This window comes from Gymnoscopelus braueri (assembly GCF_963280865.1).
Source record: "Gymnoscopelus braueri genome assembly, chromosome: 16".
Taxonomy (NCBI): domain Eukaryota; kingdom Metazoa; phylum Chordata; class Actinopteri; order Myctophiformes; family Myctophidae; genus Gymnoscopelus; species Gymnoscopelus braueri.
The window spans coordinates 28,361,831-28,385,933 of NC_137616.1; the positions used below are offsets into that span (position 1 = coordinate 28,361,831).

The 24,103-nt window shown below is 41.9% G+C and overlaps 2 protein-coding genes across 2 annotated transcripts in view; one reads left to right on the plus strand and one right to left on the minus strand.

Moving 5' to 3' along the window:
• Positions 1-3,147, plus strand: part of mettl24 (methyltransferase like 24) — a 38,579-nt gene extending 35,432 nt beyond the window's left edge. The window contains exon 5 of the mRNA XM_080453489.1: positions 1,619-3,147. Within this exon, the coding sequence (XP_080309615.1) occupies positions 1,619-1,936 (318 nt within the window). The 3' untranslated portion in view covers positions 1,937-3,147. The remainder of the gene's footprint in view (positions 1-1,618) is intronic.
• On the minus strand, positions 3,032-23,047 carry cdc40 (cell division cycle 40 homolog; the record flags this gene model as incomplete). The annotated part of the gene is made up of 15 exons (XM_080453488.1): positions 3,032-3,698; positions 4,495-4,639; positions 6,782-6,858; positions 12,082-12,215; positions 13,627-13,742; positions 15,013-15,114; positions 17,058-17,103; positions 18,304-18,378; positions 19,468-19,607; positions 19,793-19,889; positions 20,189-20,331; positions 21,121-21,207; positions 21,298-21,427; positions 21,540-21,626; positions 22,862-23,047. 15 exons carry the CDS (start codon positions 23,045-23,047, stop codon positions 3,521-3,523), a joined length of 1,743 nt encoding a protein of 580 aa, XP_080309614.1. The 3' UTR covers positions 3,032-3,520.
• Between the last annotated feature and the right edge of the window lie 1,056 nt (positions 23,048-24,103).

Sequence of the window (24,103 nt, forward strand, 5' to 3'; positions counted from 1 at the left end):
GTTGAGACTTCAGAGCACATCACTGAATTAAAAAAAGTCAGTCTCAGCAGGTTCCAAGGATACAAGCTGTGTTACTGAATTGGTTCATGACAGTATCTGAATGTAAGTCCCAAATTCCATCCAAAGATCAATCGAATTACTACCGGGTGCATTGAAGGGGACACCGGCAGTGCAATACAAACAGTGTGAAAGGGTTTATCTTTTCTGGTAATGGTTACAATTGATTTGAAAAGAAATTACAGACACCACCTACAATTACTTTAGACTCAACTAAGTATTCATGTAGCTACTTAAAGCCACCCCCAATTAAATATATCACAAACTCCACTTGACTTTACCGACATAAAATGTCTAACCTTAGTGTAACTAAGTACTCCACCATAGTGACATAGTTAAGCATAGCTGCTGGTATTTGCTACAAAGGTAGAATTGATATTGTGGTGACATAGGAGTCGGGTTTATTGAGGCAGAAAATACAATTCATGTGAAGTCCTCTGGCAAAAACTATAGACTTCACATCTGTTAGACTGAAAGAAGGTGCTTTTTGGCAACATGATCCAAAAGACAAACAACCTCCTCCACACACAAAACAACACCATCCTTGTTGATGACTGCGGCTGAAATGGCTTTGCAAGGAAATCCAGGTCCAATTAAAGGAAAAGTATCTTTGTGTGAGGGGAATATGACAGCCCAAAGGGAGGGATGAGCCAAGACAGAAAGGACATCATTTGGTCTTGTTCTTTCGGGAGAGCACTTTTTATCAGAGTTTATGAGACTTGTTCAGCTCCACTAATGAGTGGTGGGATTTCTGCAACATCACTGAAGACATGAGATGCAGTGGAATCTTTTAGTGCCTTCTTCGTTGCCAGGTTGGCGAGGCTACGGAGTCTTGTGTTGAAACAGCGGCAGATAATGTTCTACATTTAGCTGAAAGACAACACTGCTTCCAATTAATTCCCAGGCCCCTGGCTGAAGAACTGTGCAATGCAAACATCTTAAGCGTTTAACATGGACCAGTAAACAATATCCAGAGATAATTTTTGCCAAAATCTTATACTCAGCTAAATATATCCACCTTCCAGGCTGCCATCACCACTAAAATGGCTGTTGGAAGATGTGCCCGCTGAAAGGCAATGCTAAATAATTCAGTGGCATAATTACATGTTGAACCCTGAGGAATAAATACATGCACAATAATGTGCCTATTAAACACACTAAGGTCACAGAGTCATGGTCTCAAGGAGTCCAATGAATGGAAGTCCCATGCCTCAGGGTGTGCATTCAACTCTAGACCATGCATATCATGAGTCATATATCGCTTCAATAGAACATGACAGGATGCAACTGATGTTTATCTCATAAAATGCTTGTTCTGCTCCACCCTAGAATGCCCTACCACAGCACTGTCAGTCCTCTCTCTGTTTCTCAAGCCATTGTAAGTCTCACTATGACCCAAATGACAAGACAAGACGTCTAATAATGGCATAACCTCCCTGTCCAGTTTTCAGGGAACTATCGATATATCAAGTTTCTAGGTGTGCATTCTTTCTACAAAGCACGTTACAATGCGGTGTTCAGCTGGTAAACAAACACTTTTTTCTTTGTCTCTCCACTCCAGGTGGATGTACTGAAGGTGGACATGGAGAGTGCAGAGTGGAAGATTCTGGAGAACTTGATTTTAGAAGGCGTGTTGGACTCGGTGGGTCAGCTGCTCCTCGAGGTCCACCTCCACTGGGCCGGCTTCGAGGTGGCTGGAGACGAACCGTCTGTGGTGCGCTACTGGTTCAGCCTTCTCAAGGAGCTCGAGCGCACCAACTTCCGCTTGTTCTACTCCCACAACGACGTGGCCAAACCCCGCCTCTTCCTGCATAAGAATGTACTCAACGCCAGCAGTGCTTACACCTTGGGCTGGGTCAACACACAGTGGAAGCCCTGATGGATGCACTGCTCAAACTAATTTAGTGTGCTGGCTGGCAATGCGTCATGAGCATTTTTAAGACTAAAAGCAAATGCTCTCTGTTCGTGTATTACATATTTTCAGGTACTTTGGAGAAACCGCTCCTATTAAGTGTGACCTTTCAGCAAAGCGCGGTTCCCCCACTCTCTTCAGACTCTTTCAGTCTGTAATGACTATGTTTATGTGCTGCTCATAGTGGCCATGTTTCTGGCTAGGGGGTCAGCCATCTCTGTCATCATGGTCTTATCTAAGGTTGGCCCACAGCCTGGCCGGCCTGCCCGAGATTAGACAACCTGTCCTCCAGCCAGCATGTGGACAGATAACACTGCTCCATGGGCATTGTTATGAGAATAGAGCCCCCTTACTAGCTAAATTAACTCAGTAGTAGCCAAATGAAAGAAATAAAATAAAAATACCTGCATTGTTGGAATACAATCTGTGGCCCAACAGACAGATGAGGAATACAGACAGGCCCACACTTCCACTTTTAAAGTGACTATCTAGAATACAGAGAAAGATCTGTTATGTGAAGCATGCCACAATACTGTATCATGATTGATGTACATAAAGCATTTGTAGCAGATGCGTAAAGGTATTCAAATTGTAAGAAAACAGGGTATTTGAATACGCGTGTGTGTGTGTGAGATTGTGAGTGAGAGTGAGAATGTTTGAGACAGAAAGAAAGATGAAAAGCAATAAGTTCTGAATGTTATAGCTTCTGGCATTATAATAGAAAATGTCAATCCTGTACCCACATGGACTCATAATTTCACCATTTTATCTCACCCCTTTCTCGTCCGATAGTCCATCGGTCCTTCATTATCTGTGCCACTCCAGACAAACTGTCACTGGAATTCACTTGGAAACTCCTGCACAGGGCAGACAACTTTAATCCACTTTCACGCTTTGAATCATTAAAATTCCCAGAATGTTTTGCTGCAGTTGAAAAGGAGCAGAGGAAGAGAATTTACAGACTTTCCTGTAGAAAGCCATTGCACAATAAACTTTCTCCACTGACTTTCTACAGCTAACATGGACGCAACAGAAGAAACGCCAAAAGAAGACATCTGACAGTTTGACAGGCAAAATGTACAAAACGTTTATTTCCATAAAGGGACAGTCAAAAATTGTTACAAATGAAGAATGTATTGTTTTTGCCCGGGATCAACAAATAAAAATTATACAACACATTTCTGACATCACGGATTAAAACAATGAACGTGAATGGGTAAACGGGTAATGAGTTGGTGAGTTAAACACCTCCTGTAGTACAGGGGACTTTCAAAGCGGTATATGTTTTATCTTTACATGAATACATATGGCTCTGTTAACAGGGTATAAAAATACACTTAAGACTGGATACCAGTCCTATGGCTTTCACACATTTCAGAAAATCCATTAAAGAGAAAAGCTTTGTGTTTTCATCTCTTTTTAAGCCTCGTTCTACACTTCCTTAAATGGACACAATATCTATGTCAATACAAACACCGTGTCAGGGGATAGCCCCCCCCCCCCCCCCCTCCCATTCCCCAGACTACAAAAAGTCCCAAAACAAGCACAGGTCTAGTCCCAGAGTTTGATCTGCCCATCCCAGCCACAGGTGATGACCTTAGAGGTCTCGTGGGGATGCCACAGGGCACTGATGCACACTTTGTCGTGGGCTTTGATCCTGTGGTACAGCTTGGTGGTCTTCCAGTCCCAGATGTTGAGCTTCCCATCTGCATCTCCAGACACCACATAGCTGGGAGGGAGAGAGAGAGAGAGAAAGAGAAAAGCGAGAGAGAAAGTGGGAGGTTAGATTTTTTTCTGCTAAAAATGTCTCCTGTCCCACTTCACCTGCTGAAGGTGGAGAATTTGGGTCTGCGTTACCATGGTTACAGAAATAAAAGTCAGTCCACCTGCTGACAGACGTTGTGTGTGATGGCACGTGGGTGTTGGGTAGGTGAATATGCGAAGTAGCAGGTCTTAATTGGGGTTCCTTCCTGCTTAAATAAGTGAGTTTGCCCCAGTTAGCTACTATTCAGTAGATTATATATGTATCCTGTATGTATACTGTATATGAGAACAGGCTGTTCTGAACACCTCTCTCTCAGCTGCATTCATTTTATACCAGGGGATACAGGTGTGTGCATATAAATACATATCTCCTGACATTTTACACAAAGCTGTCTGCACATTGATTAGTAGATAGTGATTGATTGAGTAACAAGTTAAATTAACCCTTTAAGACCGGGAACGCATCTCTGTCATTGTAAGATTTCTTTGGGCTATTCAAAAATAGCAGATCTACAAGCTCATAGCGCGGCACCGAGTGCCGCGCCGCGCTATGAGCTTGTATATCTGCTATTTTTGAATAGCCAAAGAAATCTTAAAATTACACAGATGCGTTCCCGGTCTTAATGGGTTAAGACAATTCAAATTGCAATGACTATTTGTCATTTCTACTAGGGTGGCCATTTAATAACAACCCAAGGTCTGTCTCCTCTGATGAGGTCAACGGTTGCTGTCTACCCTCTTGAGGGTGGTTAAAGTCCTACCTCATGTCTGGGGAGAAGTCCACCTGGCAGGCATAACCGGCTACCATATGACCCTTGAAAATCTTCTTCTTGTTCAGTCTGAAGCGGTTCTGGGCTCCGAAAATCAGAATCTGGTTGTCCATGGACTGGCAGGCTAGCCATTTACCTGAGGGGTTGAACAATACAGCGTTTCACAGAGTGATGAAGACAACAGCATAGTTTCCTTAATACAAACCTACCTAATACATACTTCAGTGCATTAAAGATCTAGAGCAGGGGTAACCAACCAGTCGATTACGATCTACTGGTAGATCATCAAAGCCTTCTAAGTCGATCGCGGGGTGGGCCCGGTGGCAGACGGGCAGCCATCGACAATTCACAGAATTTGTGTAGTGTCGACTGAGAAGTGTGTCCAAGGCAGTGTTGCCAAGTCTGCTTATTATAAGCTACTTTGGGCTTGTTTTTCTGTAAAGTCGCTTGAATATATTGGGGGTCCTTGACATGAAAAGGTTTGTGAACCACTGTTCTAAAACAACATTCGACAATAAAGTTTGACTGAACTGCCTTAGTCGCTTATTTTGGACTTCTTATGGGTTGCTACAAAATGTGGTCCATTCAGTAGAATAGCGTGCTTGTGGCAAAAAGATATACGAGAACACACAACTCAATATCTACAATGTAATTAAACTACGTAATGATATAGCAAATATTTATAAGAGCTTAATAATTAATAACTTAGCAATAGTTTACTAGACACAGATTTTAATTAAATAACGTAATGACAGTAAACATTTATAAGAGCATAATAACTTACTACATAACTTACATACGGTAATAGTTTGCCGAAATACCACTACAGGTTGCTCCAAATGTTGAATTCACATAAAGAATGTTAATCAACAACTAAGTTCCTAGTGTTGTTTGGAGTGGTATCTTCATTACACTATATGGTCTTGTGATATTTTACATTGTGTAGCAGTATAGGCTAAACCTGTGGTATTGTGCCAACACTGCCGTAGTGGCTTATGGTAGAAAAGTCCCTTGGGAACACCATTCTTACATGTTTATCGGCCAGAACTACAAGGCACTTCTTCAAGCCTTGTGCGGTTTCGAATGAAAGCTGAACTAAAAAGGTAACCACTGGACACAGATGGCTGGGAATGATGCCAAGAAAAGTTATTTATAGCAACAAAGAAAACCCTCCAATGAAAACATTGATGAAAGATGGCAACTGGACTTTGACTGGAATATTCCACAAAGGGCCACTGATGGTTGTTCTCACCAGCATTAATCAGTAAAGAGGAATGCTATTAAAAAGGAAAAAAAAGCAGTTTGAACAGCGTGTGTTCACTTGATATCTACTTGGCAGAACATTTTAGTTCCAGACATCACTTGAGTCTAAATGGTGCTTTATAGTGATGGAAACTGCTGCACAGCTGTGCTTTCACAAATCACTGCACTTCTTGAAAAGAAACATGGTGGGAATTATTAATGTGGCTGAAAAACGTGTGTGCAAGTGCATGTAAATTTAAAGAACTGTTTGTGTGTGCATATGTACGTGCGCCATTCTGATCTACAAATAAAAGACACCTCTATCTCCAATTATACACTGCGGTTAAGTGCAGGAGAATGAAAAACCTCTTGTCTATTTCTGCAGCCCGATCACGCTCCGTCTCTTTGTTTAAACCAGGGGGAAAGGCCCTGAAGGTGGTGTCAGGGACCTGGGTGTCATTTAAGAGTAAGGGGAGAAAGAGAATCGTCCCCGAACTGAAGACTTCTCCATTATTAAGGACAAGCCATCCATGTCACCACAAATATGAACACTGCCCCCAAGGAAGGAACAGAAGGAGGGGAAGGAAAAAAAACATGTGGGAAGGAAATGACCGAGGAGGATGAAAAGAAAAGAACAGAGTGAGATGATGGAGAGTCGCTTCAAGATGAACTGATTCGGTGGTTAGAGAACGATTATGGGCTACATTTGCTTAGTCGAGACCGTATGTTTGTTTTTGTGGTACGCTGCACAAAGACATTTGTTTTAGAGGGACGTGTTTGCCATGCTCTGGGGGAACACAAGAGCCATTGTTTGCAACAGTGATTGGCTATCTCTACTCATGCCGGAACATGTAGCCAGTGCAGGTCAGATTGCTCTATTAATGCCCATTTCCAGGTGATTAGAATAAAAGGGGCTACACTTTATTAAGACTGCATATCTATCCACTTAATGAAGAACAGCTTTCAAATTTCAACCAGATTATTTTCAACTTGTTTGATCAAGTATCCATGTTCTGCCATGTCTAATTTTACTCACCATTGGGAGAGAGCGTAACAGCTGGCATAGAGTGCATACTGGGCTCTGCAATGTACTTGAAGTCCACAGGGATGTCCCTGAAAAACACAAGCAGCGTGGTGAGCACACACAAGCACGACAACTACAAAGTAGAATCCTCAGTGTGTACACATGTAACCAAATGGATGAGTACGGGTACTAGTTAAATGCACATTGACAGAGGATTTTACAGTGCATTCTGCTGACAGCAAAACTTCATAAGCATTCATAACGCAACTCACAAATATAAATACACAAAGCCATGCTAGCTTTGGCATAACAGATTATGACACAATCACAGATATTACAAAACAAGGCAAAAATGTAACCTCAGTCGATCTTGGCATCAGTTGTATAAATAATGGTAAACGGTCTGAACAATGTTGGTTTTAAAGACCAGCAGCATCCAATTATCTATTCAACCCTTCTTTGCTTGTTCGCCCTTGTCTTCTCTCGGTGCTCTGAACTTTGATGGTCTGCAGTGCACAAGATCACTTAAGTGCTATAGTGCTGCTGTGTGTATGCATGTGTTTTAGCATGACAGGGTAATACGGTGACCATTTGTGTCTCTCTTTCTGTCCCACTGTGTGTTATATGCTCCTTACGAGAAAGAAAGGGTGAGATAAACACAGACAGAGTAAGAGAGCGCAGCAGCACTGAGCTAGTCAAGAACTGAAGCAATGGCCCTCCCCCTCCTCGCGATGACAAACAGCTGGAGAAATGTGATCACGAGTATCATCACTTCGGCACAAGGGCGTCTCATCAATAATGGCTTTGAAGAAAATAAATAAAGAACCCCCCCACACACACACACATACAGACGAAAGCTCAAAACTTCAGAGGGGGTCTCTGGCGTTTGTCAAAGCCAATGTCTCCAGACAAGCCAAACTCTGAAAACAAAGTAGAACCTCAGCTCTCCCCTTGGAGTTCCAAAAATAACGGATTTTCAAGTTATTTTTGTTTAGACAGAATCTGAAAGGTTTGTTTATGCGAGCTAGAAGAAAGCAAAGCGAAGGAAACAAACAAACAAACAAACATGTTTTTTGTCATGTAACCCATCGACTGAGCCTGTCAAACTCAAAGTTCTTTGTAGTTTTATACAAATAAACTTGGGCTTGGCCAAGTCTCCACTGTTATGGTCCAATTTATACCTTCCAATATACAGTAAGTAGTGAAGACAGTCCCGCGTGTGTTGCTGGGGGGAAATTAGACATGCAAGCTTTGAAGATTGGTGTGGTGTTGGGGAGAGAGGGGCAAAGAATGAGAATGCAACAGTAAGTTTAAAAAACATAATAATCATGTAGAGCCAACGTGGTATTTTTCATGCCCATCAATGTCGGTGAAATGTTTAGAGTAAGCTGACTGAAAGGTGCCATTTTTCTACACAAATATTGAGTGAAGGTAAAGCAGAACGATTCAGAATAAATACAGAAGAATGGGAACCCGACAGCTTGGATCGAAAATCCTCTATACATGTCTCACTCTGTACATTTCTCCTATATCTTACTAGATCAGTTCGTCAATCTGCATGTCTGTCTGTCCGTCTCGTTCTGAGCCCCTTGTTTCTCACTCCATCTCTCACTGTTTGTGTGTTTCACCCTTTATTTGACTCACAAGGCCCAGTGCTCCTCCAAACCTCCCACACTCTCCCCCTCTCTGCCTTAACAGCGTGATTATAATAAAAGTGTTAATGCCATCCCTGGCACAGTGGAGCACATTTTATATCTTGATCATAATTCCACTCCGAACCATAAAGTAACTCTCCATCCCCCGGGAGATAGACCTATGCAACAGATAAAGAGTTCCTTCCACAGCCTACACGTGTGTGTATGTCGGTGCATGCAAGTCAAAATAAGGATAGAATTTACATTATATGTAGGTGTATGCGCCATGATCGGACTGACTGAACTGTAGATCAGAGTTTTTCTAAAATGTTTGTGCGCAAGGCACACCATTTTTTTAAATAATTTGTCGATACATGAATTTTGCATTTATTTTGATAATTAACCCATTAAGACCTGGAACGCATCTGTGTCACTTTAGATTTCTTTGGCTATTCAAAAATGCTATGCGCTTGTAGATCTGCTATTTTTGAAAAATAGCGTTAGGATTTAGAAAACATTTTAAAGAATCGCCTCAGGTCTTAATGGGTTAAATATTAAACTTTCACATACGACATGCCCAAATATAGATGTCAGGTTGAAAGTGGTTAAAACATACATATATATTTTAGGGTGTAGAATTTACCTAGTAAATGAAAAAGATAATGAATAACTTTTTGTACGTTAGTTGTATATAATGCTATAATAAATGTGCGTTTGTCACAAAATCCCAAGGCACACCTGGACTTGTCTCACTGCACACCGCTTGGGAACCACCGGTGTAGACAAGTCGCCTCGCTGTTTTTCCCCCCTCCTTCCCACCGTTCTTCAGTGTTCACTCTCTGACTCCCGACTCTGTTGTGGTGATACGTGACTCTGCTGCGCTAATTCAGCCTAAATCCGCTAGGCAGGGCTTAGTCTGGAGCTCTGGTGAAGGGAGGGCGAGGGGAAAGGCGGGTAGCCATGAGCCAGGTGGTATCCGTGGGAGAGAGAGAAGGTGGGACAGTAAAGCCTCTCTTTGGCCTGACATTCAACCCCTCCCTCCCCCGCTTGCCTCTCACTCTGCACTGGAGGTTTTTTTAACATTAACATTTCAGCCCTCTCTTGGGACTAATGTGGAAAAAGCAAAACATGAAATAAACCCTCGATGAATGTTTGCACCCGTCAATCAGTGGTGTAAAGTAACTAAGTACATTTACTTAAGTACTGTACCTTAATTTTGAGGAATTTGTACTTTCCAATTTCCAATACTTTTACTCCACTACATCTCAGAGGCAAATATTGTACTTTTACTCCACTACAATTATTTGAAAACTTTAGTTACTAGTTACTTTTCAGATATAAATTATGATATAATGAAACATACATTAACCACTTTAACCCTATTTCATACATAGGCTATTTGAAAATAGCCGATCTACAAGCTCACAACGCGTCGCATGAGCTTGTAGTTCTGCTATTTTCAAATATTTAGTACTTTTACTTTTGGTACTTTAAGTACATTTTGATGCCAATACTTTTGTACTTTTACTGAAGTAATTTTTGAATTCTGGACTTTTTCTTGTAACGGAGTATTTTGATATTGCAGTATTGTTACTTTTTCCACCACTGCCGTCAATTAGTGTGTTGGGGGGGGTATTAGGCAGAGCCAAAAGATGCGGGGGGAATAGAAATCCATTCCATAATAATACTGTTCCTTGAATAAGGGCCCCCCCTTCCAAGAAGCCCCAGGAAGCTCGCTTTATCAGCAAGCCTTTAAATATTTATCATCTTTGAGCAGCAAACACCAGTTTGTTTATCGGCATGGGAACCCCCCTCTCCAGCTTATTTGCAAGGCTTTCTCTGTGGGCTAGTTGATTAGTGATAGTCCCTGACAGCAGGAACACCGAACAACAGATTGTTGTTTTTCTGCAAACCAGAGGAAAACACAGAGTGAGATGACACGATACTGAAGACACACAGCGTGGCAGCTTGGCTCTGTGACTGAAGTGTGAGTGTGAGACAGGAAATGGATGGGGAAATGGAATGATTTGAATGTTTTGAACATGGTCTGAGCTTGCTGCATTCCTCTGTTGAAATTATCTAATCATTGGAACCGTGGTGGAATCCTTATCATTTATTCTATTTCTTGGGAAGAATGTGTGGGGTTTACTGGGGTAGTTCCTGCAAAAATGATACTCTCGATTTTAACCACACGAACCCTAGTGTCCCCATTCTGGGGGCGAACATTCAGTAAAAATAGCAAATCTACAAGCTTAAAACACGTCGCAATGTGACGTGTTGTGGTCTTGTAGATCTGCAGGCTCTCCATGGACAAGGCCTCATGTCCCCCCCGTACAACTGGGCATACACCACCATTGTATAGGGCGGTGGTGGCGGGTGTTAAGAGCAGACGACATGTTGTCAAACCTAGTCATAAATGTCCCTGATGAAGAGAGTGATGGCCCGGGGCAAATGCTATCCTCATTCAGAGCTACTTTTGTGTGTGTAGTTCAAATGTTTATCCCATTTCTCCTGTTAAATAGGACAGATGAAACAAGAGGCCTTTCAGGGGTTGCTGTGGCGCTCTGCAACAAAGTTAGTAAAAACAGAGCACTGAAATGGTCTCTGCAAACTTTACAGCCTTGGCTCCGACTTCCCCCCAAAAAATCCCACCAAATGCCATTCTGCCGTCGCTACGTCCTCAGTCGTTTCATTGTCGTTCTCATCATCCATCTTCTTGCCTTTATCTATCCGGGGAATGCTCTCCCCTAGTATGCATTTTTCATTAACGGCCTGCTTCACATGCATGCAGTCACGTACGTTCACAGGCGGGAGCTGCCCTGTGCAATTACCGCCTTCCATCGTTGGCTACGGAGCAGCTTCACCGGAGCTCGTGGGAATAAAGATTCGCTCCTCGAGGCAACGTTGACGGTGGTGGGAGCGGACAGCATGACTTATTTTTCTCAGGGAACCCAGGGATTCGAAGCGGCAATTTTTAGTGAATGACTCACCAATCTCTGTCACTCTTGAAGACAGGGGGGTCAAAATGCGAATACACTAGTAGTACTGTTTGAGGCTGTTTATAGGTTTGAACTAGGCGTGGGCGATGTGGCAAAATATCACATCACGATTTTCTTCAGGCAGGATCACGATCCATAATCTTCTTAACACGATTATTTTTCATGTAGATTTTTTTAAGTTACTGAACAGTACAAACAAACAATTTTCCCTGTTCGAAAACATAATTACTGTACAGATTGGGTCAGATTTAACATTAAAAACGTTGTTAATTAGACTTGTTTGTTTTGGCCGTGTAGCAGCTGGCTGCGTAGTTGCAGCTGTTGCAGTACGGTGCTGGGAACCCCTTTGACTGTGCTTTTTCTTGTGGAGGTTTGGAGATACATTTTTTCTTTGCGTTGCCATCCGTCGTGCGAACCTTATCTGTGCAAACAATGCTTAATTTAGTACTCCGTCTGATGATGGAATTGCATGCTGAATATAGCCAGACTGGTTATTTTTGGCACACACTCGAGTATCATGCTTAACTGTTCAAAAATCCAAACCAAAATGCACCAGTTAGAAAGTGCACTGCAGCACAATACTTACTATCTCTCTGTGTAAAGGCAGATCGTGGAGAGATTTTTTTTAATAGCTCCTGATCCAATATTGTCATATCACATAGCCCTAGTTTGTTCTTACCACTCCCACACCCGAAGACTCTTGTCATCCGACGTACTGACAAAGCGACGGTTCTCATCCACAAAGGTGATGGTGTTGACGGCACCCAGGTGGCGGTCGTACTCCTGCACCACCTCACCTGTCCTGGCATCCCACTGAGAGAGAGAGAGAGAGACAGGAGGGAGGAAGGGAGGAAGGGAGGAAGGGAGGGAGACAGTCAGACGGGTGTAATATCATTTGTTCATCAGCTAAGGAGAGAAATGTCAGACATGTCAATTAAATAAAAACACACACAAAAAAACTGCTTCACTGCAGTGCAGGCATAAGCCATAACTCCGTGTACACGGTTCTAATTAGTGGAATAGATCCCACTGCTCTTAGGAAGCAGTGGGAAGATACGCCGAGGGACTCTGCCAATTAGAAAGTGCTGTCAGAAGAACAGTGATGTGGTGAAATTGTGTTAATTGCATAGGTTAACATTAATCAGCTCCATCAAAAGAGGTGCCACGATTTTAAAGATTTTTTTTGCATTTTGTTCAAAGACAAATTACACCAAAACAGAATGGTCAGCTCTTTGGACAGCAGTCAAGAGAATATATTTCAAACTGGGTATAACTCAGATTATTTATTATATAGCATTATTTATAGCAATGGCCCATACACAGTAAAATAAAAACACTTCATTCAACTCAAGAGTGGACAAATGGAACCAAATGGACCCGTATAAGGTTCCAGTCATTATCTCTTCAGAGTTAAATGAACACAGTGATATTACGGTATAGAAGAATTTAGTTATTAAGGAGTTGCCATTTCATTACAGACGGTTTTCTTTCTCCTCTCTTCCTTATATCCTCACACCAAGTCTGATTCCATCCCAACAGGGTTCATGATTAATGTCTTGCTCTAGTCCCATCACCCACTGTGTCTCTCTACACACAAACACACACCCTTCCACTCTGAAGACGAGACAGGAGTGCATTTCACGCTCTGTGGGCATAATATTTGTGTGCGACACACACACACACACGAAAATGCTCATATGCTCACACCTCACTGCCTGAGAATTACATGAGGTGTCATGATAGGACATGGGATATTTACTAGAATGCCCTGCACAGTAAAATGGTAATTTAACCCATTCAATCCGCGAACGCATCTCATGTCATTTTAGATTTCTTTGGCTATTCAAAAATAGCAGATATGCAAGCTCATAGCGCAGCATCGAGTGCCGCGCTATGAGCTTGTAGATCTTTGAAATATCATGAAAATGTGTGCAAATCTTTGAATATATATATATATTTTTAAGCGAACATTTGTAAAATCTTTGCTTCTGGGGGTCCCTGGGACAAAATATTTTCCAAATGTTCGCTTAAAATAAATACACAAATTTCACGATTTTTCAAAAATAGCAGATCTACAAGTCAGCTTGTATATCTGCTATTTTTGAATAGCCAAAGAAATCTAAAATGACAATGCCAGTTCCTGGATTGAATGGGTTAAAAAAGGGGGGGGGGGGGGGAGAGGGTGTGGCAGTGTTATGCAGCACAAGCACAAGCCGACATTTACCTGAACAATCTTTTTATCTGACATGCCAGCCACGAAGAGGTTCTGTTTGTCCTCGTCTGGGTTGAACTTGACGCAGTACGGCACCTTCCTGTTGGTGAACCTGGAGATGCACTGGCCTGTGGAGAGACGCAAATTGAAAAGTCACAGATCCAGAACAATCCACACAAACAAAGAACAAAAACAAAAGGTTACAGTTAAGTTGTTTCAAAGATTAGGGCTGTATACCATCGCTGTTCGGCGGAAGCCGTCTATGTCCAAAACGGTTACTTTTTTATTATTATTAAAAAAAGAAATACGTTAGATCTGCTATTTTCACTACCTTTTGTGACACTTATGAAGTAGGGTATTAAAAACGAAAAAACATAAAAAGTTGAAATATGGAGAAGATACAGGGTTTGTCCGACAGCAACGATATGTATAATGCTATATCCAATGCCCTGTAGACCCAACCAAAGCACAGATCTACAACAGTATATTCATTCTTTCTCTAGCAGTGCAGTGATGCAGCAACAAGGTTACCACTACAGCTAGAGGAGAGAAATGTAACCTTTTAAATGTAACACAGAAGTGTAGAAGAAGAGTGGTTAGAATAATATTTAAAATGATTAAGTAGCCAAACTCCTGTCACAGCATATTTCATTAGAACGAGGCCTATAACTGGGACGATAAGTTATTGTTCCAGTTAATGTGTATTCATTCCACATTCATCAATTGTTATTAGAACAACTGATAAATGTGGCATTCATTCATTATTATAATTATCCACAACCATCTGTACATAAACACAACACAGTGAGAAACAAATTATACCGAAATTCAGCTTACATTCAGTTTATCATCAATGAATAATAAGGAATCTTAGGAACCTATTTAGTGCTTGCCATCATGACCGACATGATACGCAATCAACATATAAGCTTAGTTAATGTGGCTCCCCCACAGGGGTTCTGCTACACAACAGGTAGAGCATTAAACTCTCCTCTGCCCTCTGCTGGAATGGCAGACACACACACTAAAGAGTTCACATTTGTCTGTTCTGGCATGAACCAAGAACAAAAAGCTGCTGAATAATGTTCAATCACACACACACACACACACACACACACACACACACACACGCACGCACGCACACACACACGCACAGCAATCCTTCAGCAACACTGACACTTTCATAAACCCAGCATTTAAAAAAAGAATTAGATTAAATGCAACTCATTTAAAGACTGGGGCCACAGACAGATTATATTGCAGTTATAAATTGAGTTAGCCCATGTATGGAACAAACCAGCTTGCCATAGGGATTCTATTCCCAGTTTTTCTTGTACAACAATGTATTCAGAAATCAGTTGCTCAAGAAGTATGTCAGAGCAGAGCGATGGAACGCACCTGTTTCAGAGTCCCACAATTTGAGGTAGCGGTCATACGCAGCACTGAGGAACTGGGTCCCGGTGTTGTTGAAGCAAACATCTCGTACTGCTTTGCTGTGGCCTAAAGCAAGACGACAGCAGGGGGAAAAAAAGTATATGTTAAAACTAAAATAATAACAATTCCCATTGGCATCTTTCTCCTGGTCTTATTACCCACTTGTGTTCATTAGTTTGACCCAATTTGAGGAATATGAAATCTGGTAAAAAACAAAATAGGTTGAGAGAGAGGATATGGGGGTTGGATGGGGTTGGCGGTGAAGTGTGGGTGGGATCTTTAAATGCACTTGGGAGCCCATAGTGAAGGTACATGTTCTTTTAAGTGTTTTACCCCAACCTGCCTGACCGCCTTTCTCCGCTCCTCTCCAAGTGCCAAAACCTCCACGCATGACTGTGCCTCTCTCTCTCTAAATGCCCTCTCTCTTTCTCGTTTGGTCCCACGGGTCTCACAGCACTTGCCTGTTCACCTTCCTTGTTAAGGCCGCCCTTTTATCAGGGCTACACGGCTTCCATGGCGATAACACGGCCTACAGAGAAGCTAACTGCTCGCCTGTCTGCATTCTCGCTCACTTTATTCCGAATTGCTGGTAGACTATGGGCAATATCACTGCTGTGGAGAACCTTGATGAGGTGTGCTGTGCATGTGCCTGCATGTGGTGTATACACCTGCATGACATATATACATACATACAGGTGGTAACCACGGCACAAATACACTCCTTCCAGAATGTATCCCAATATTTTAAAAAGCACACACGTCCATGCACTAGGGCTTTCACACTAGTCGACTAGTCGACTAGTATAACCACTAGTCGACTTTGTTGGTACTAGTCGAATAGTATTTGTTTTAATGCCATAGTAATGGCCCATCTTACTATTATTATTATCCTCCTGACTTTATTTTTTATCAAAAGGGGGTCAAAAGTATGCCCAATAAAAGCCTATTATTGGGCAATGGGGATCCTTGGAGACGCTGCTGTGGTGCTGTGGTGCTGTAGTGCTGTGACAGAAGCGCTTCCCTTAAAACGCCATAAAAATAAGGGCAGGAGGATAATAGTAATATAGTAGTAGGATGACATTAAAGCAATGCCCCCCCCCACTAAAAAAAAAAAGAAAAAAAAAATATATGTAAATTTCGACTAGTCGACTACTACTTGGTCAAATGAGTAGACTAGTAAAAATCATTAGTTGTGATAGTTGTGAATGCCCTACCATGCACACAGGTCTTTACGCTTGCTAAATAAACAGAACACATGGACGGCAAGTATTTGTGTACTAGACTGATACAAGAAACACACAAAACAGAAAACATTTAAGAACATCCGGTCTGTGCCCTGCTGCCACACACAAAATCCTCCCTCATCCAGTCCCTTAAAGTTTAAACCATGCACTGACTTCTTGGCTGACCCATCTCTCTCTCTCTTTCTATCTCTATCTCCTGTTTCCCCTGCCTGCATTGGCTGGCTCTCCATTCCCCCCCCCCCCCCCCCACCAACACCGTTCTCCACCACGTCCCCCTGGGCTGTTGAATTATACATGCTCTGTGAAGGAGCTGACAGGCAGAACCACAGCTGAGGGGAAACAATCTCCGTTTCGACAGCACGCTGTCTCTGGGAAGGGTGACCTGCATGCATTACCCCACCCCTGTGTGCGCGCGCACACACACACACACGCAAACACACACAGTTGGGGGGGGGGGGGGGGGACACGATACATCCCGTCAGCAGATGTGTCATTAGCATTCCTGTAATGCTGAGCTTGCAATTCCGTCTGTGTTGTGAATATTTCTCAAAAGAGCGGGCAACTTTCTTTCTTTACACCTTGACTCCTCTGATGATCAGTTGAGGTCGTGAAATGGCTGCATCTCACTGGCACCATTTCGCATGCATTAGTTTACCCTGGCAGCACATTTACATGAATCCCTCGGTGTGAGATAGAACAGAAAAGGGTTGAGGTGATGTTTGCGTTGCAGACGTCGTGTGTGCGGTGGTATGAGGCTTCACTCACCGATAAAGGTCCGCACGCACCTCCTGTCGTTGTACACCTCCCACAGCTGCGAAGGGACAAAAAAATTAAAAGTAAGAACCGATTCTGGAAAGCCTGAGACTCCGTCTTGACAGCCAGTCGGATTCTTTGTCTCATGGTGGAGCTGCTTGGAGCCCATATCATGCCGAGAGCTAAATCAAAACTCACTACAGGGCTCATTAAAATCTACCAAGGCCCTCTAGCCGAGCAATAGGGAAGACCAGAGGCAGATGGTGACAGGTGAGAGGCTCAAGGATGGACTGAAACTAACAGGTTTAACAGCAGGACAACTTTGATTAGTCAAGAAGAGAGGGGGAAAGGGCAGAGATGGAGGACAGCAGGGGTTCTTTCTGTGTATTGAGTAAAACACAAAAAATGAGAAGGGCATATTTGTAGTTGAGGGAAGAGACTGAGGTCAAAGAAGTGAAAGGAGGAGAAATGCATAGATGAACGCAGGCAAAGATGCCTAGTTACGTGTTTTTGTGCAAATATATATATAGTTTATAACAGCGCATTCTAATGCTTTTGTTGTTAACACATTGGGTGCCAGAGGTTTATTAAAATATTATACGTTGAGTGCCAGCATTTCTTCCATCCACTTGCGTTATACATTTCGTGCTGTGAGAAGCCCCGACGCGGAAATGCATGTAAACAAAGCGTGCGTGCGAGACGGCGGAGGGTCCCGACTAACGCCTGGAACAATAATATTTCCAACGCGACCCTCCATTGCAGCGTGATCGCCGATCGAAAACGGCTCGTTTCCACCACATTAAAAAGAAATGGAGATATTAAGCTTTTAATCAAGGAGATAACATTGAAAACGCCGACCGGAAGGATTTTTGACATGGAGCCACATCCAGCCTCTTCTTCTCAGAAACTGCTTGGGTGATGTCAAAGTTTCGTTTTAGCGCCCCACGTGGCCCACATGTATAAAAATAGAATTGGGTCAAAAACGGTCCGGACCGTTTTCGGCACTTCTCGTTTGGACCCTCAAAAACGGTCCGGACCGTTTTTGGCATTCAATGTGTTAACATACGACATGGCCTACTAATCACGTGATTCCTGAAAAACAGTAAGCTAGGGCGAGACACATCACAGATATTGATTATCATTTTCAGTAGCCAATGGGACGCGATTGCTAAATGAAATCAGTGCAGCAGTTCAAGACGCACAAAAGAATCATTTGGTGTTTTTATGTTTTCAAGTGCTATGGAGTAGTGCTTGATACCTTGATTTTACAGTCCATGGAGCAGGAGAGGAGTAGATGACCAGAGGCTGGGAACAGGCGGATTGCACTGACTCCCTGCAACACACAAAGGAGGAGTTGGCCTAATTAACATCATATTTTCATGTAAGCGGATACTGGATAAAACATTTCAGGATTGAGCTTCAGACCATTAAATGGGATTAAACCCTCTTTTATTTTCAAATTAGCCTCTGAAGGCAGCAATGAGGTGGATAGAAGACCAGCCAACTTAAGAATCTCCTCCCTGAAGTAGACTGGCACAGCTAAAGATTGAATCAGATCATCTTTCCAGTTTGCAATATTTCTACTTCAAACTGATGGTTTTGCGATATTTGTATAGGAAGAGCCTGAGTCGAGTCACACTGTATAATCATGGATGTGTCAGGGCTGTCATGAAAGAGCCTATTCAAGAGTTCCCAAGAGGTTTTCAGTCACTGCCAGTCGAATTCCTGCCAAGACCACAGCACGAAATGCTCTCTCAATCGTGGGCCAACAAACACCCACACACAACTAACTTATAAAGTGAAACTGCACTCGTCAAGCTTGAAATATGCTCAAATTAAAAAACACACTGAAAAACTAGCTCTCCTATGCACAAACACAGGAAGTCCCTTGAGTGCCCGAGCAGCTGATGGTGGAATTACCAAGCCCCCAGAGTTGCTTAGAAACATTGAAGCCGCCACCCCAGTGGCCAAAGCTGGAACTGCAGGCGGGGAGAAATACATGCACGAGCAAAACATACTGAGAGATATTTATATATATATAAATATAAATATGTAAACATATTATACATACATACATATGCATTTACATATAAATATGCATCTCGAGTGTATTTAATAAATATCTCGCGTTCAATCCTTGACACACGGGCTGCCGTAGAACGCAAAAAGGACACTAGTGCGCATGCTCATAACTACATATGTGTACGTATGTGTGATCAAAAACGACTCAATAATTCTACTTCTGGCAGGCTTCCGGGTGCTTCAAAACGCCACTGAGCACATTCATTGAAATGATAGCTGGGGCGGGGCAATCCGCCCTCTAGTTATATTATACCTCTATGGGAATTACAGACAAACCTGTTAACTGATGACTAACAAAACAAATAAACACATGCACACACAGAGATCTAACCCCACCGACCTTTGTGTGTCCAGACCAGACGTGGATCTGTTTTTTGGGCAGGTAACACTTGTCTGGGACATCCATGGTGCGCAAGTTGATGCCCACATCCTGCGGGATGTGCAGGTAGGACCTTCCCTGGTAGTCGTACGCGTCTTTGACTGGAGTCACATAAACACATAAACGCACAAGAATGTTACTAGTGCTACATTTCTACAACATTTACATTTGCAAAAAAGGTTTGAAATGCGTTGTGACACAAGGCATAAAGAATGAAAGAATGGAGTTGGCGTGCTGTTCTACTTGTTGACAATGCATAAAAAAGACAGAGCGAAAGACAGATTACCATGTAGAACCGTCTTCTCTTCTGCTGGAGCCTCCTCCTCGTTCCTTCCCTTCTTTTGCCTTTTGGCCGTGATCTCATCTAGCTCCTTCTGCTCCTCCTGACAATCAAACAAACAGAACAAGAATGTCATGACACTTCTCATATGAGACACAACAGGGAACATATGGAGTACATATATACTGTATACTCACACACACACATATATACTGTATATTGTGTGTGTACATACTGTATGTGCACGTGTGTATTTATATATAAATTTTATATTTTTGTCTCTGAGATACTAAATACACAGTATTTCTTCTTCACCTCTTTCAGGATGAAGGAATCTATAAAGGAATAGCAACATCATAGTTGTTAGCTAAATCATATATCTTATGTTGGACACAACATTACCTCTGATGGTTTGGCCCCATCCTTCTCATCTGCATATTTGGCCCACGGTCCAAGGAAATTGTCAATCTCTTCTGCAGCTCCTCCTTTCACCTTTTTGCGCTTCGCTGCCTCTGACTTAGGACAAGCCTCAAACACAGTTAGTCCTGTGTGGAGGAAGAGATATTATCGATAATGAGATAAATTAAAAAAATTAATGTCATTTATATCTCCACTCAGTGCTCAGCTTTTACAAAAAGAAAAAACTATTTCTGTCTGTTGCCTGTATAGCCCAGACAGAGCTGTAAATGAATTCCATATTCGAAACTATGACTAACCTATGTTAGTTGAATATAAAAAATAAATGAACGTTCAACTGTGAAAACTAAGGCTGGAATTTAAAAAAATCATAATCTGCCTTGTGAGTTCTCACGAAACCATGGGCCGATGTGACCTGGCACAGCAGCTGGCCTCGCGAGATCACAGAGCCACTGCCAGTCATTTGATCCAGGAAAGAGAACTTGTTTCTCAGCACCAGCCACGGTGCAGAGAGAGAAAGAGATGTCTGTGGTCTTCAAATTAAGTTTTACGGCACACAATATTTTGGAGGAATTTTGACGGCCCTGATAGGCTGATACTTTTCTGATTTTCAGACATGGTCAAATATTTAACTGCCACCAAAGTTTTTTTTGTGAATCAGTGCTTTACTTAGTCTCACAAAACATAACATATAAAACAAGGATATAAATACATAAAACAAATGTCTAATCAGTAAAAGTCATGGACTTCCACATCAACTCTGATCGGCTGATTTAGTCGGCCAATCAATATACAGTATATCTGTCAGGCCCTGCTAGCCCAGCACCTTATTTTATGCGCATGATCACTGTGACTAATCGTGCAGTACAAAAATAACTGTCAGAGAAAATGTACCAGTAAATATCAGTGAGAAATACCTTTATTTTTCTCTGCTTCATCCACGGCCCCAATATAATGGCTAGAAGTCACTTGATTTGTGTCAACTGATGGATCTAAAGCATAGCCTGAAAACATATAAAGAAAACAAAATAACTTAAGAATGAGAGAATTTTCCTCTTTCATGAGATATTACTGTAGCCAGGATTACACCTTACCATAGGTAGAGAAAGTCCTCCTTTGCTGTTCAAACATAAAGTCATTGACATGAGCAGCCTCTGTATAGCCAGATAACATGTTCCTGGGGGCAGCCATCTGCTGGGATTTATATGGGTTGACTGGCCCAAACTATTATGAAGAAAAAAAACAATGACACACATTAAAATGTACAGCAATTGTTACTACTGGACAATAAACACTAGTTTGAGTACCAGTCCTTCTGTCAGTCACTGAGCCATACCTCTGGTGCAAACATGGTTTCATAGGTTGGGTTGTAGGTGACTTCTTTCAATGACGGGTCCAGGTGTGTGCCGACCTCAACAGCCTCCTAATAATTATAATAACAAAAACAGGTTGGAGTCAGACTCAGCAGCCAAAATCTCACAATTGAACAGGTCATACAATACCAGCTCATTTGCCAGCCATAAGAAGATACGAGGAGATACGAGGAGACACGAGAAGTAAAAGATTCTTGATTAACTGATTCTGTATTGATAAACGAAACATATGTATACAAAACACTTGAGATGCACAAAATAATAGTCAAAAGGAGACAGAAGAGAAGACCATTCTCCAAGGGGAGCACTAAAAGGTGCTACATTTTCAGTGGTGTAAAGTAACTAAGTACATGTACTCAAGTACTGTACTTAAATACACTTTTGAGGATTTTTTTTTTTACTTTACTGGAGTATTTCCCATTTTCAATAATTTAACTTATACTTCACTACATCTCGGAAGCAAATATTGTACTTTTACTCCAGTACAATTATTTGACATCTTTAGTTGCTAGTTACTTTGCAGATTTCGATTATTATCACAAAACATACATTACCCACTTCAGCCCTGTACATTTCGGCCATTTGAAAATAGCCGATCTACAAGCTCGCCATGCGAGGCATTGTGAGCTTGTAGATCAACTATTTTCAAAAGATTGTTATACATTTGCAAACGTATGAAACGGGACATTCTGCATAATGAGTACTCTCTACTTGTGGTACTTTAAGTACATTTTGATACCAATACCTTTGTACTTTTACACAAGTAAAATTGGAATACTGGACTTTTACTCCTTACTTACTACATTGCAGTATTGATACTTTCACTTAAGTAAAACACGTGAGTACCTGTTCCACCACTGTCCAAATGCGTACATCATCTTCTATTCATAATAATGTGCGTTTAGACCAGTGGTCCGGGGACCCCCAGGGGTCCTTGAGGGGGTTCCAGAGGGTCCCCAGACAAATTAATAATTAGGAACCAAATTGACCCTTGCGTGTCTGTAACTCTGAGAGTGTACAAATGGAACCGGGTCCATTTGGTTCCATTTGTACACTCTCAGAGTTAAATTAACACTGATGATGATACTACAGTGTAGATTGGGACCCCCAAGGAATCAAAATGGTTGAGTCCCTGGCATATCTTTTCAAATTCCTTGGCTAAAAAAAAGGTTGAAAACCTAAACCACTGCTTTAGACCGGTCGCGCGCGTGCCGTTGTAACGTGAGTTAGTACCTCAAAGCTAACTAGCATTAGCTACTAGCTAGCTATGTGCTTTTAGCATTACCTTTACGGCCACCTCTGGAGCGGAGTTGAGAGCAGACAGAGTCATGGTGGGGGCTGAGAGGAGAGGTTTGAGGTGGGCCAGGGCGTCAGGGTCCATCTTCTCCGGGCTGGTGGCCATAGGTTCGGCCTCATTGTCGGAACCTGAGTCGGTGCCGTATGAAGCGAGTGATGCTATGGCGGCAGTCATCTTGAATGTTGTGAATTCGACCCGGTGTTGCCAGGTTTTGTGAGAGACATAAGGAGCCCGGGTCTAGGAAATCAAGCCCTAAAGCAGTGGTTCTCAAAGTGGATTTCAGGGACTCTCTGGGTTACATTTAGGGGGGTCTAAATTGACCCTTACAAGTATGTAACTCTGACAAATGGATTTCATTTGTATACTGTCAGAGTTAAGGGGGACCATGAAATGTAAACATTTGAGAACCATATTGCCCAATATAAACCCAAATAAGTAACTACACTTTAGAAACAAACCAAAATAAGTAACTAAATTTTTAGAAACAAGCCCAAACAAGTAACTACACTTTAGAAACAAGCCCAAATAAGAAACTACACTTTAGAAACAAGCCCAAATAAGTAACTACACTTTAGAAACAAGCCCAAATAAGAAACTACACTTTAGAAACAAGCCCAAATAAGTAACTACACTTTAGAAACAAGCCCAAATAAGAAACTACACTTTAGAAACAAGCCCAAATAAGTAACTACACTTTAGAAACAAGCCCAAATAAGTAACTACAATTTAGAAACAAGCCCAAATAAGAAACTACACTTTAGAAACAAGCCCAAATAAGAAAATACACTTTAGATACAAGCCCAAATAAGTAACTACACTTTAGAAACAAGCCCAAATAAGTAACTACACTTTAGAAACAAGCCCAAATAAGAAACTACACTTTAGAAACAAGCCCAAATGAGAAAATACACTTTAGATACAAGCCCAAATAAGTAACTACACTTTAGAAACAAGCCCAAATAAGTAACTACACTTTAGAAACAAGCCCAAATAAGTAACTACACTTTAGAAACAAGCCCAAATAAGTAACTACACTTTAGAAACAAGCCCAAATAAGAAACTACACTTTAGAAACAAGCCCAAATAAAGTAACTACACTTTAGAAACAAGCCCAAATAAGAAACTACACTTTAGAAACAAGCCCAAAAAAGAAACTACACTTTAGAAATAAGCCCAAAAACCCGCAACCCGCAACAACTAATATTCACAAGCAACTTTACAGAAAAACAA